The following is a 15,534-nucleotide window of genomic DNA, read 5'->3' on the forward strand; positions in this document are numbered from 1 at the left end:
TTTTGGCTGTCAGAATGAAGTCCAGCTGGTCTGTTTAAATATAGACTGGAGTAAGGGGATGGGCTAATGTGGTCCTAATTTTCAGTGTCAAAGTTCTTGCAAGCTGAGACAAGTAGATCTTTAGTTATCAATATGGAAATGCTGGATGCTATTGCTGTCTGTTACTTCACTGTCTTTCTGCTTTAGTCCAGAGACACTTCCTAATTTGGTTTGGGTGTAAGAAAATGTCCATATGTTTCTTTTCTACTAGTGTCTGTTGCTGATCAGGAAAAAACAAGAGAAAGTAACATATATCTGTGTATGTTTGAAACAATACCTCTGACAAGCTAAAAAATCAGATTAGACATATGAGCTATTATCTGAGTATTATTAGTTCAATAGTGACAATGTAATATATAAAAATAGTGGCTGTCCAGAAAATTTTGAAATTTCTATGTAAACCACACATGCAGAAAATAACATTAGAAATAGCAATGAATATACAGAAGAAATACAAGATGATGCAAGAGCACACATGAAAGAGAGAATACATAGACACCTCTGAGTAAAAGATGAATTCAACATTATGTGGGTACATCTTTGTATCCACAACCATGTTATGAATGCAGCATGCAAAAAGATTATGCTTTGACAAATGGCTTTGATCTTGATGAGTAATGATTTCTAGAAAATGTTTGTTATCTTTACATTTAAAAGGAGAGAGAACTTTAATACTTCTGGGCAAACTGCTCTTTCCAGAAATGTAGAAAATGTTGTGGTAAAAGTATTTCTTCTAAGGGATTTGTGTCTTTTATCTACTTGCATTACTGATCCCATGAAAAATATGTCATTCCTCTATTATATATCTCCAGGCATGCTGTATTAGATTTACCCCACTGTTTCTCCCCACATCTCACTTTTACACAAGTTGAAAACTGTCTTAAACTTTTGTACTATGACAATAATGCCATAAAGTGCACTGCTGACACTGCAAGCTGATCTGTAGCATGAGCAATAGTCCAAAAGTTCAGGTAGAAAAAGTATGAAAACTATAGAAAAAGTGAGTACTTCAGAGCTCTCTTCTCAGATTCATGAAAACTCTTATGCTTTTTAATTTACTTAGAATACTATATTTTCCTTGTTTTCCCCAATTTCACCATTTCCTAAGTAGTGTAAGTAAAATAAATTCTACAAGTTCCTCTTGTGCTGTTTTTAGATGGCTAAGGAATTTGGATTTGTTATCTACTCTAAAAAGACACTGAAAAATATGCTCCAGTTAATAAGCTTTTTTGGGAACACGGTAAATTGCTAAGAGAGGACACCATGCTACCATTTAGTTTGTGAACTCTATACATCCAACAAACTGTGGCAAGTTTTTACGTCTGAATGTAGCTATTTCCAGTATTTTAATGTTTTTTTCTTCTTTGGAAGGATCTTTTTTCTATGTAATAAGATTTACTGGAAGCACTATAAGTAGTATTATTTTGTTAAAGTTTTAGGCTGAGTCCACTGATTTTCATCATAAAATGCTGTTGAAAGAAGAGACTTATCAGAAAGTTGAAAACAATATTTTGTTATAGTAAAAAGCATACACTGTAGCATTCTCAATCTTGATAGAAATGTACTGTTTTCTAAGCTCAGTGCTACAGACATACTAATTTTAAAACAGAGAACTAAAAATACTCTCAAATGGGATTATTAACTTCCTGGCAGAAAAAATTCTGAAGATCAACTTTCCTTTTGAAAGAATGAAGTAAAAACAAAAGGACACCAAATTGTCTCTTCTGATAGAAACCTGTTACATCATGAAAGCTAAACACTGCCTTAAATATTGCCTGAAAGTAAAATTTGACAGTATGTAGACATATGTTATTACAACTTTCCATATCTGTTAGAATGGCTTTAGTAGAGAAATTACTGAATTTATATGGTGGGATTCCATAGTTACATTTTATTTTTCCAGCTTTGGTGATATTTTTAAAGTCATGCTACGTTATATATTGAAGCTTTGTCTTTGTAAATGAAGTCTGTATTGCTCTTTTCTCAAGCGTGATCTTCAGTTGCATAGCTTCTCAAAGCCGCATTAGTCTTTTAACCACCAGCTAGAATATGTTAAATATGTTTGATTTATGTTGCACAAGATGGCATTCTAGCAAGTAGCTTTATCCGTGATCTAAAAAAAGAAATATAAGTTAAAAAATAGTAAGCTTTTTCATTATTTGACAAATATTTCCACAAATAAGACTCTAAATTTCTTATTCAGTCACTTTTCTGAGTAAAAATGTTCCATAAATAGATATTCTGCATGTGCTGTCTTGGCCTATAAGCCCATATAACATTTTATATTTGCATACTAGACAGCTGGAAGAATTTGATCCTTCCAAGGAAACCTCTCCTTTCAACATATAATAATTTAGGGAGACTTAGGCACAGAGCTTTAGAACAAACTTTTCTCAATTTAGCCACTCTCTTTACCTAACACCTCTGAAGTTTGGATTTTACTCTGTTATCAATGTGGATATGAACGTACATACTGTGTGCTTGTATGTGCATTTTCCAGTGTGTCTAGAAGAAGAATAATTTTGTTTGGCAATACTTTTAAGAGAATTCCCCAATACAAGAAGTAGTATTTTCCTCATGCTTTTCTTGTTTTTTACTTGTTTCCTTGTTTACTTGTTTCTTATTTGGATTCTTTTTATATTAGTTCAAAGACACTGACTTAAGAATACTATAGATCAAACATGGAAGAGCCCTTGTAATTATACTGAAACTGCTCCTTCTAAATAAAAATTTAAAAAAAAGAAAGGAAGATCAGCAGACTAAAGTATTGCAATTCCTGTTGTAATACAATTTAGGACTCTTGCATGCAGAATGCCAACCTAATTTTTTTTTCTTTTTTTTTTTTTTTTTGAGGAACCTACAAATAGTAATCTTGCTCTCTGATATTATCTTCAATAGCCAAAAATAAATTCACCAGTGTTTCAGAAACTTTCCATTCGTTCAGTGACACCTAGATACTCCTAAAATTCTAACATTTGAAATTTCTAAATTGGGGGAATTCCTGGAAGACCTTGACCCTTTAAATACTTTAGCATGTGATTAAATTAAACGCTATGCACAAATTCCCCTGTAATGAGCATGTATTATATGTGTCCATGTTTTGTATTGATGTGGTAACTTTTGCCCCTTGACAAATAAAAGAAAAAAGATTGTATGGGAACTGTTGAGTCACAGCTTGAACCACTGATTGATCACCTGAGGCGAGGACTGAGTCAACCATGGAAGCACGGGTGAAGGTAATTCACCTGTGTGACTGGAAGGGGTGGAGTCTGGCTGCACCTCTCCTAGACCTCATTTAAGGGCTGACTGCCACGGGGGAAGGTTCTTTAGTTGGAGATCCCTCCTTCTGGAATTTTCTATTGTAAGCCTAGGACACAGGTGAATGTGTCATTTTTGTCTCTTTCCACCGCAATTAACTTTCAAATTATAAACCTGTAAAATGCTATCCTAAAATGCCATACCACTATTTTAACTGTACGTTTGTTAATTGTACAAAGATATTTTGCATCCCCAGAAAGCAAATCAAGCAACTATAAATAGTAGTGAGGATGAGAATGTTTATACTGAGAACTGTGCTTATAGAAAGTAGTGAAGGAATAAAATAGTAAAAAGGTATAAAAGGAAAACTTATAAGAATAAAAGAAAAGATATGGAAGTCTATAAAGATATGAAATATATAAAAGATGAAACTAAGATGGAGAAAATCTGAGGAAATTTGACGTGCCTTGGAGGGTAAGTCCAGAACACAACTAGAGATCGGATAGCAGCAAGAAAGGAATTTAGGGGGCAAGTTTTCAGCTATGATCTCAATGAACTTGGGCTGACAGCAGGACAGGCATAAAGAAATGTTAAAAAGTTCAGCCAAAATTTTAGGAAGATACACTACTATAAATTCAATATTACAGATGGAGAAAAGAATCTCCAATAGTTACACAGAAACACTGTGTAGCTTTCTGTGAGGACTGCCATTTCTTGATATTGTGTTACATTAAAACATGTGTGCAAACAACACATAAAAATAATAGATACCATAAGTTCCACATAACCTATCAGGGCGATCTTTTAAATTCTTTCTGATCTACTCATATCAGAGTACGTTCTACAGAATACGTAAAACTGTGAAGTTTTAAGGTAAGACAATGTAGTGATTGTTTGGAACTACATTTTATTTGCAGGATAAGAAACTTAAATACTTCACATAGGTCTAAATTTTTTTCAGACAAAAAACTTGATCTCCATTTGATGGCAAAGCGTCCACTCTACAATCACTTTATGTATATATTTTATTCATCATATAGATCTAATATAACATGATGAGTGCTTTCATAGCATTTGCCAGTAGTTAAAGTAGTGGACTTAGAGAGTTCTGCCTTTTCTGTCTGAGTTTTTCCAAGGACTACTAACTAATTCATTCAAGTCTTTTACCAGCTCGTAGTTCTAGCTGACCCACTTGAGAAGGGGATACAAGAAATGCTTGCTTTAAAGGACTGTGCAATCTGGAACAGCCTCACTGATTTATACTGGCTAAAGTTTTGGGCCATCCTATTTTTTAATGTTCTGAAAGTACTTTGAGGTAATTGGATGAAAACACCGTGGATTTTAGGGAAAGAACCAATAATTTACTACGCAATTCCAGTGTGCAGTTTTAGAGCATTGTGGATTTTCTTTCTCAGTTATATAAATTGCTGTCCTGGGCTGGTTTTCTTGCTTGCTTCCTTTTTAAATTACCAACGCAGCAAAAGAATTGTATCTATTTGCATCGACTTAACTTTCTTTGGAGATTTCCAGCTCTTTGCAGTAGTACTTGAAAAGTCATTTTTGGGCTGGGTATTTTTCTGCAGTCTCTTCTGGGAGAACAAATGTTTAGGAGCATCTTAACCATGTGCTGTAAACGTACAAAAATAGAATGGAAGGATAAAAGGAACAAGATCAAGTAAACAGAGTCCCTTGGTAGAATCTCTTTAATGTCTTGCATCTGATGTTCATATTGGTGGGGAGGGGAGGGTCACATGCTTGATGTTTTCTCTGAAACTACACCCAACTGGAAACCATCCCTTGGCTTCTCCACGGACAGCAGGCTACCCAAATGGAACGTATTAATTCCTTGGGGAAATCTCTTTAGTAGGAGAAAAAGGAATCTTTTCAGTTTCTCAGGCACATGCTCTGTTGCCTGTGCTGTCAGGCTTAAAGGAGGACCTGCGCTACCTGGAGCTGGAGGACACAGTTTCATTGTATCTGCAAGGTTTAGAACGGATAAATAACTTCTGTAGTGCAGCTGCTCAGGCTTTGCAAATTTGACATGTTTATTAATGAAAATGTGACAGAAAAGAAAGAAACAGTCAGCTAAGCAAGATGCCCCTGTAACTCTGCTGTCATCATTAGGTGAATACAGTATACCAAATATTTAAGCTTCTATATGATTCAGGATCAAGAAAATAAATATCTCTTTTATGTGCTCTATTTTCTTTGGAGAAGAGAGTAGAGGAGAGTGTGAGTCATAGTGGAAGAAAAAATTCACTTATTTTCTAACAAAAACTACTTGCTTTGGAGGAGGATCCTAGCATTAACTTCTGTTTGCTGATAACCCCTGCAGCCTGGCTGCTTCTACCAAGAAGCTGACAGCCTGCCATTCCTCAGTCTGTACCTGTCTGGTGACCTATGGCCAGAAGCCAAGTCATATTTCTTGCTTCTGCTGTGGATGAGATAATTGTTTCTACCTAGGTCTGAGTACAGAATAGCTATGTACCCTTGGCAAGGATTTCTGATGAGCAGAGTTTTGACCCTTCACACCATAACAAATCCTGCCAGCTGCAGTCTGACTTCTGAGCATAGGGCTGGTCTGAGGAATTTGGGAAGGTTAATATTAACATCTATTAGTGTATGAACAATACTAGTTCTATGGCTTTTTGTGTTTGTTTTTTTTCTAAGGAGCTTTTTTTGCCATGATCTAATTCGGATGATTCTCTCCTTGAGCAATTAAAAAAAAATAAATGCTATGATTATTGAGCTCCCGAGAAGGCATTTGATGCACGATAACAGCTTTAAGCGTTTTTCTGTGCCCTCCAAAGCCTATATGGAAAAGGAGCAAGATGCAGACTCATAATTCTCTATTCCCAAGAGGCAGAGAAGTGTCAGTGTCCTGTCTGTTTAATCATATTCACTTTTCTGAGGTAAAAATCTTCATGAGAAGAAATGAATTTCATGTTGCTTTGAAGTTAAGAAAAGGAGTCCACTGTGTAGTGTAGTCTTCTATTTTTTAACAATTGATAGCCTCAAAATGATTTTCCAAGGACAGCTATTCAGGAGTAATGAAGGGGCAGAAGGCTGAGAGATGGCAAATGCCAAAGGATTTTACCTCTATCCTTGTGAAATTCGGTCCATATTTAAATACTTATGCATTTAACTTGTGATTTCCTATGGCACTTCATAGGATAGGAAAGTATCTATCACATTTGTGCAAGAATTTACACATGCCATAAAGAAGAACTTCTCAAAGGTTAGAGAGATTCTACCTACACAAATTCCAAAACAAAATGCTGTGATGTTGCCCAAACATTACCCTTCTCTTCTAGGCAGAAATCTCAAGTAATTATTCCAAAGATGAAAAACCTTGAATGCCTGCTAGCTAGTGTAGAGGAAGACTTGAGCAGAAATTTAGGGACTAGATGTCCATCTGGTCCTCTCTGCAATTGAGGGACTTAGTGCTGTCATCTTTTTAAGAGGTCAAATAACAATCCTGTTTGCTGTGACAAAGGTCGCAAACATTTTGGGGTGTTTTAAAGAGTCCCACTTGCTACTGAAGCTTGAAACAGATTAAATTTTCTATATCATCTTTTTTTTCTTCAAGAAAAAGTGCTTGGATTTTATGTTCAATATAAAATCAAGAAAAATGTATAATCTGGATAGGCTCTGGCATTCCAAATCCCTCAGTGTTATGGAGAATAGAAGAGACACAAGTGACAACACCAGTCTTATGAGGCACAGAGGTGAGATGAACAGTTGGACTAGATGATCTTGGAGATCTTTTCCAACCTTGGTGACTCTGTGATTCTCTTCTAGTATGTAGTTTTCAGAAAAGCAGTAGTAAATTCTTCTCATATTTGTAAGAGGAAGAGTATTATAGCAAAAGTAGGGTGCTATTTTTCCGGTGAAATTAAGCATACACTTCTGTGTATTTTAAAAAAGATTTTATTTATTGCACAAAAAATCCTCTCAGGTCTTATTTTGTTACGTAAACTGAGGTTAATACTGAAAGTAGTAACATAAATAATTATATGTGCCACCTCTCATTATTATCCTTAAATCTTTCTCCGTTCTATCACTGAGATCACTATATTTCCTTTCTGCGCAGGTTTATCAACATATTTAATACTGTTAAATATGTTGTTAATAACTATGATAATAGCCTGGTGCTTTGTGCTGGAAGACTTTGCTTTCAGTAGTTAATAATTTTGCTAGTGTTATCCAGCATATCTTGCAGTTTCCTTGTCACAGATCTATCTAACAAAAAATTATCTTGTCTTGACAGAAAACTGACTAAAATATTTTTGTTGCTTGCAAAAAATGAAACTATGGTTTAATTTGTTTAGCCCAAGTAATTAGAAAAATATGCTGACATCTTCGTACTTCAGAGTAAGACCTTAAAATGTGGTAGATGTGTTGTAGGTTTTCCCAACATTGCAAATGACTCAGCTCTCCAAAATCTCATTCTGCTTTAGCTTGTTAAGTTAGTGCTCTGTTACCTGAGCTTCCAGAGTTGCTTTTGGCTTTGAACATGCTACATCCTCAGACACTAATGAGCATTGTCTGTGCTGTACCCATTGTGCTGCCACTTTATTTGACGTAGAGAAGAAAAAAGAGGGTCTGACTTGAATTTGACAAAATGTGAATGAAGAGTAGGAGGGCAAAAGATAAAATGGCTGCAGATAGGGAAGTTTTCCACAAGGTCTCTTCTTCTTTCACTACGTAAGATATATGATGCTATAGGGATAGGTAAAGTTTGCATATCAGCCATAGTCCCCATCAGTAATCAGGATTTGTGCCACATGTGTTTCAGAATTAGGGAAGTTTGGGAATGTGTTGCTTCAGACACTGAACATATAATTAGAGTATCAGAAGGTACGTACACAGAAAGATAAGATGTGGTTACATGGGAGATCTTTTTCCTGATGTTGCTCCCTAGCTATGTGGAGTTTGACCTGCAGAAATGTTTAGTCACTGTAGTATCTAAAGCAATGTACTCTGTGTGTTGCATATAAATATAGAATAAAATACCTAGAAGAGATGTAATCCGACCTCCTGCCTCAAGGCCATATGAGTTTGAACCTATAGCAGGCATAATACATATTACTCTTACCTGTTATTGAAAACTTCAGAGATATCAGTTTAAATCTTCTTAAACAGTTTGAGAAGATTATCTGCTCTTGATATTTGAAAGGTTTTTCCCGTGTCTGAGTTACAGCTTTCCTGCTGTTATGTCTTCATATCCTAACCATACTAGAAATACAGGACAGGTTTTTTTCTTTCCTCTTGCAGCAAGCACTTATATATTCATGGACTGCTATCATATTTCCTTTCATGTTCTGTGAATCAAATAGTTTTTTGTTTGTTTGTTTTTACTTAGGTTACACTTTTTAGAATACTTTTCTTTACTGTTATTCTCTCAGATTGGTCTGAGTCCTTCTGGGAGTGTAACACCTGTTGCCAGAATCCATACTTCAGCACAGACCTACTAATATGTGATGTGTTTTGTGTCATTTGGCCTGTGAAAATTCATAGTTATGGGCTCACTGAAATCGCCAGGAAAATGAAATGGCCTAACATTTATTTTCTAATACAAAACAATTCACTGAAGTGCTGTATGACCTGGTAACAGCTTTTTATTTATTCTGAATTCTGCTTTCCTCTGGCCAACAAGTAAAAGTAACACTTTCCTAGTATTAAAAATAACTTTGAGGAAATCAGAACAGAAGAAAATCATAAAATATGGATCAACAACTGAACTGAAAACAAAGAAAACTACTAAAATGCTTCTTTCACAAAAAAACCTTTTCAGCAGAACAGCATTAACTTTGGCCTAAGGTTTTTTAAATAAATATCTTAACTAATACACATAATGTGACACAGATGCAAAATTCATTTATAAATTTTGAACTGTGTATACTGATTGGGATTTCCTTGGCTTAATAAGTTTCAGAAGGAGAAGTCATTATTTTTCTTTTCTGAATTAACACAGACATTACAAGCTCAAAGCCTGTCACAATAGGTGCAAAAGCTGCCCATTTGCCTTCCCTTCAGAATGTCAGCATGTAAAAAGGCATTTCCAAAGGCAGAGTGTAAGGCTATATCTTCTCCCTCAGCACAGCTTCAGTGCTTTGGATTTGGAGGAAAGCTAAGACAAAGAAAATGCCTCCTGAAGTTTGTCAAGGAAGGGGTTAAAAATAGTGGAATCTTTGTGACTGAGAGGGGCTGAATTATCTTCCTGACACCAGCAGGGGTTGCTGTCACTGGTTTGTGGTTGTCACATTCCTGTTATGCTTGACCTTGGAAAGGCTTGACAACATAATCTGGATTTGATTAAGGGAATTTCATGTTTTTCCTTTGCTAGAGTCACCCCCCACCTCGACAAACATTTAAAAATGTTAAGAAGAAAAAAGTTTGGAAAGCAAACATTTTCCCAAAAGAAATTTATAGTTCAAATTTACACCAAGTTCTCACTAACTGGAGCAGTCCGGGTTTCCACTCAGGCTTTGAGCACTCTCTGTAAACCATTAGTCACTTCCCTGGAAGAGGCAGCTTTTTATAGGCAGCAGGGTAAAACAGGCACAGATGTATGTGTAATGTTAGAGTCTTTCACATGTACCTGCCTTTTTTCCACCCTAAGCTGTAGAAGAGAAAAAAGAATCAAATGATATGACGCATCAGATTTTGTTTGGTGATGGCAATGATTGGCTTAACTAAAAGAGAATGTTTTTGATGCACAAAATCCTACGTTGGATTCTTGAGGTTGTGGCAATGTATAGCATGGAGATGGAAGTTCTTTTAATTTTTAACCAGTTGTTCTTTTCTCTCTACAGGACTGTGATCATGCCAGCTGCCAATGAGTTTGATCCAGAGATTGTCCTGGTATCAGCAGGATTTGATGCCGTGGAAGGCCACGACCCTCCACTGGGTGGCTATAAAGTCACAGCTAAATGTAGGTATAATCTCAGGATGCACTTTTTTGAGTTAGTACTTTTTCTGAATAGAATCTTTACTTGAAGTCCAGGTTACATTCGTATGTCTATTCTGTGACATGACAGAGGTGCAGTGGAGGGCGAGGATTCTGTTCATCTGTGCTCAGCAATACTGTGGCACTGCAGGACCTCACCCAGCTCACGGATGAGATAGAAATGAACATGTTAGCATTTCTGGCTTGCTCCTTTCTGTTCCTTTTGGCGTTTCTGTCTTGGCTTTTTAAAGTATTACTTTTCTGGCATTCAAATAACATTTTAGAGGTTTCATGCTTTTCAATAGGCCCCATTTTCCAAATACTTATTTCTTTTTAAATGTATACTGGAGATTTTAAGCATTGGAGGCCTAGATCCAATCTCATATTGCTGTTTTGTTATTGTAATCTCTTCAGCTTGATGGCACTAATTCTGAATTACATCAGTGCTCATGAAGGCCAAATTTTTCTAAAAGACTGCTCTGTTGGGTCTCAATATTTGGATGTCCATTTCATACCTCAAAGAAGTGTGTTCAATACAGTTTTAATACAGGTCTATCTGATATGTCTCATACATAGTACTCCAAAGTCAAGTCACAAGCTTTACTGAATACTGTGGCTGAAATGATCTGAACCTGAGACACTGAGCATGGCTGGATAATGTAATAATGCTTGTACAGTAATGTGCAGTATGACTTTGCTATGCAGAGAGGTACTCCCATGAAGCAATGCAAAATTTTCCGATACAGTACTGTGAATAATTTTCTTTGCCATATCTCAAGACATACCATATTAACATTAAATTAGTTATTAACTATTGATCCCTGTTGCTAATCCAAAATGCTTTGTGAAAAGTCTGGAGTAATAAGAACTAATGTCGTTTAGCATGCTACACAAATGGGCTTCAGCTCAGAGGAGTTTTGTCCTTCTGACCTCTTGGTCTTGTTATGTATTTTGTTATATACATTGAATGAAGTTGGTATCTACTTCAGGAGGACCAGGGAACAGGCACAAACATTTTTGCTTGCATTTAAACTGTGCAACCTAGAGGTTTCTCTGAATGTCATGCACAACAAGTAGGTGAAGAGTGAGGATGTCTATTCATGGTGATATGCTGTGGAAAGTGAATATGTGCATAGAGCAGTGCAAGATCCTCCTGCACATACTCACATAGGTGCTAGATTACAGCTGGGTTGGAACAGTAATACCCCTTTGACTGCAAATAAGATGTACAGAGATTTTAAACAGTTTTTAATCTTAATGCAATGGCTCCATTCAAGAAGAAAAGCATAGTATATTTGAGTAGTATGCACTTTTGAGCACCACTTTTCTGTGCACTACAATTTTTAGTAAGATGGATGTTAAAAATTGCTCAAAGATTTACCTACTTTAAAAAAAAAAAAATCTGAACTATAATTCATCATCAGACGCACAATTTCATGAGCATTGAATAGTTATTTGGACTTAGCACAGGAGATGGCATGTTAAGTATCCTTTAAGTATCCATGATACTCCAGCAGGATACTCTGGCATACATTATTCCTGAAGATGGGATGTTCTCACATAAGTTTGAGCAACTTTCATATAAATTGCAGTAACGTTCATATTTTCTTCTTAGAATAGACTGAATTTCACATGACAATAAAGTGTTCAATGTTTGAATTAATGCTAATTTCAATTCATTCATGAACTATCACCCCAACATTTTAGAAACTGAGTCACAATACATCTTTAATATGCTGCACATCCATAAGTGGTACATATGTCTGTACGTAGAAAAAAGTAGGTGAGTCTTGTTTAAGTTAAGGGAAACACCAAGAGAGATTCAAATGATCATATACCTGAGAGATGAATAAAGCCTTTTGTACAGAGCCAAAGGAATTTATTATTTCCCCAAAACAAAATTCTCTGCATTCCTCCATGCCTTTGTAGAACATAACATACTATATGTGGTATGTAGAAAAATGAAGTTTATTTTAAAAAGGTCATTTAAACTCCAAAGAAACCTCCATATTAAAAGCTACAAATAGGTTTTTATGCAATTTTTTAAATATTTCTCTGTAAGAATTAAAAATTATGCAGAAGCAAGTAAATGTAAAGATTCATCTGAAAATAATTCTTAAATCATAGAATCCTTAGAGGTGGAAGGGACCTCTGAGGGCCATCTAGACCAACTCCAGTATTCAATTATTCAATCTTCAGCATTTTCCATGCACTTAATACCTTGGATTTTCTGATTCCTGATGTCCCAATACAAATTTCACACATGAAAAATAGGGAGATACTGACATCAAATTTACTAACTTTGTTAGACAGGTAGAGAGACACTGGATTTTTGATAGAAATTATGTTCTGTCTTCAGTAACAGCTAAAAAATTAAAAAGTATTTACCAATCAGCATTTCCAAGTAATAAAGTAAAAGCCAGAGGATGAAAATAACACATGAGATCAACTACAGCCTTGGAGTAACTGTATAGCAGGCCATTATGTAAAGAAAAATTTGGTCTACTTAATCTGTGCAGTTTGAAATGTGTACACTATAAACTGTTTTAAACTAATATTTTAATTTTTTCCTATACTGATGTATGATCTGATTTACTGAACAGCTACCATTTCTGACTATTAAATATATCAGCAACAAATGCATATTTTTGCAGCTGATTCTAATGAATGCATTTGATGGGCAAGGGAAGATTTCTCACAGTGTGATGACCTTCAGCTCCTCTAGTAGAAAATAGCATGGAAAAAAGCCAGCTAAGATCAATGATAATAGCAGAGCTAAAAGATAACTCACTTAATTTATCTCTAGTCTCATTAAGTAACTAAATCACTAAAGGTTTTTTCCACTGGGGAAAAAAGATCTTTAAAAGAGACTGGGGGAGTCGAATCTTTCCTTCCTTTCTGCACATTTTAAGTTATTTTCCACAAGTAAATGTTTTTTTCCAGCTGCCTTTGCAATCCTTCTTTGTTGATTTTTCTGAAGAAAAAGGTTCTCGCTAAACTCATTTAAATAACATTTACCTGTCTGCTGCAATGTGGAAGTGAGAATAAGCATAAACTAAAGCACTCATTTAAACCCTAACTTTGAGGATTTCACAGGCACGTTTTCTTTTGGTTGCTTCTTTTTATCCCTTATCCATTTGAAAGGCAGCATTATGCATACACAACTTGAAACATAAACTTGATCTATGTGCATAAATGTAGTGATGGATTTTATAATCTGTTAAGAAAAACATGGGCTTCAAATACTTAAGAGTAGCATAGTATGTAACTTACTGGTGCCAGGAAGCTTTTAAACATTTGGTATCAGCTACATTTCTAATATCTCAGTAAGAAAAAAAGAAAACTAGCTCTATAAACAATACCTTTTATTAGACCACTTAGATTAGCTGAAAATTGTGTATTTCTGAATGAAAAATCCCTTTTCCCAGAATAAGGTCTTCCCCAAAAAGGGGACATTGTCTGAAAAGGAGTTGTTTTCCAAATAAACCTTTTTTATGATGAAGATATCCTTGGTAACAAACTGCCTATGTCCTTAAGGATACCACAGCTGCACAAAGTCTAACGTGAGGAAGCAAAGCAAAGAAAGCGAGGCATACGCTGGTCCTGCTGACCCAAGGTCTTGGACAGTGATAGGAGCCAAATCCTGCTCAGGAGCTTCTTTAAATTATGATAGGCCTGGATCATGTTGCCAAAGATATTCAAGCCACTTACCTCAGATTTTGCTTTCTGTGACCCTGTCTTATGACTCAAGCTCAACTTAATTAACTGAAACAAAGGAAAAAAGTGGTTTATTGCCAAGTGCACTTTTGGTGCCACAGCTGCCTCCATGTTGCTTGGTTACACTGGTTCCCCAAGCTCCGTTGTGCAGATGTGTGCAGCAGCAGAGCTCTCTTCTTCACAGCTCTCATATCCAGAGTAACTATTGATGTTATTCAGATGCCTTTGTTTGGACTAGGTACTATAAATGTGCTTTAATTTCACTGTTAACTATAATCAACTAAGAGGAAACCTTTCCTTAGTTCCTGACCTAATATTTCTTATTTCTTATTTCTTATTTCTTATTATATTATTTATTTATTACCAGAACTGAGTTATATTTTTAATAAAATAACAGGTATCAGTACAATATGTTACATACTGTAAAAACATAGCTGTATAAAGTTCTTTTTTTTTTTTTTGTACTTGAGTATTAAAAATTGTGCTGACAATAAAACATAAGAAAAAGGGCAAAGAAATAAAGGGGATGAAGTGGTTTTGTACTTACAATAGTAAGGAGGTGCCTGAAGAATAAGAATCTGCTCTTCCATCTTGTCCTTCTGAGCCTTTGGAGGAGGTACTAAATATAGGAATGATATATTTTGTGTTTTATTTTATAATTACTTACAACCTCTGATAAAATGCACTGTATTGTTGTGCCAGTTGAGCGCTGCGAGGTGTATGGGTCTGAGAAAGAGCTTCCAGGTCAGATCATAAGTTTGGAGGTAGTTAGATCCTGTGAAAGCACTGCTTTCAAATTTTGCCCTGCTGACTGTAGAGGTTCTCCCTGTAATATTATCCTGAGGTGAAGTACTTTCTCTTTGTTTTATAAAGCAGCCCTAAGAATAATGTCTGCATTAAAGTCCCTGCTATCACTTTACTGATTAAGTAAATATTCTGCCCAATTGCTCATTAAATGGTAACTATTCAGTAAAAAGAATAAAATAAATAGAGAAGTGTCAGGCAAGACTTAAGAATTTTTCAGGGTACTTATGTTTGTTAAGGGCAATAATGATTTACTGGAGTTTTCCTGTTGTTTTACTCTTAGTCTAAAGATGCTATTTGACACCAGAGTGCAAAATAAGATCAGCAATTAGCACTAGGAAAAGATACTGCTGCAGGCATTCGTGATATAAATCATACCTGTCTAGTATTGTGCCAAATTCATGATACAAGGTAGATGCAGTGTCTAGAATGTAACTGACTGAGCTGATTTGTAACTTACAAAGACTTTAAGCAAAGTACAATAACTCCCTTAATTTATCAAAAGCTACATAATGCTGCTATACACTTCGGTCAAGTGGGACCAATTCAAAAGAACACTAAAGCTATGAACAAATGTCCCTTCTCATGACTTCCTCATCAGGCAGAGCATAGAGGACTTCACTGTTAGCATAATGCAATCCATCTGATCAGTCACAGAAGAGGAAACAATGTTTTGAACATCAAATTATTTCTAAGGTATGCATCACCTTCAGTCGTGGAACTTAATGCATAAAAAGAGTTCCTGAGTTACACATGGAATTCAA

At 35.6% G+C, this 15,534-nt stretch overlaps 1 protein-coding gene across 12 annotated transcripts in view; it reads left to right on the forward strand.

Moving 5' to 3' along the window:
- HDAC9 (histone deacetylase 9) overlaps positions 1–15,534 on the forward strand; it is a 441,905-nt gene that overhangs the window by 369,557 nt on the left and 56,814 nt on the right. For all 12 annotated transcript variants that reach the window (XR_007378361.1, XM_048952240.1, XM_048952241.1 and 9 more), the window contains one exon: positions 10,116–10,234. Coding sequence is in view for 11 of the 12 variants with exons in the window: in XM_048952240.1 (XP_048808197.1) it covers positions 10,116–10,234 (119 nt within the window). In the remaining variant the exon portion in view is untranslated. The remainder of the gene's footprint in view (positions 1–10,115; positions 10,235–15,534) is intronic.

The sequence above is a fragment of the Lagopus muta genome, chromosome 7 (assembly GCF_023343835.1).
Source record: "Lagopus muta isolate bLagMut1 chromosome 7, bLagMut1 primary, whole genome shotgun sequence".
Lineage (NCBI taxonomy): Eukaryota > Metazoa > Chordata > Aves > Galliformes > Phasianidae > Lagopus > Lagopus muta.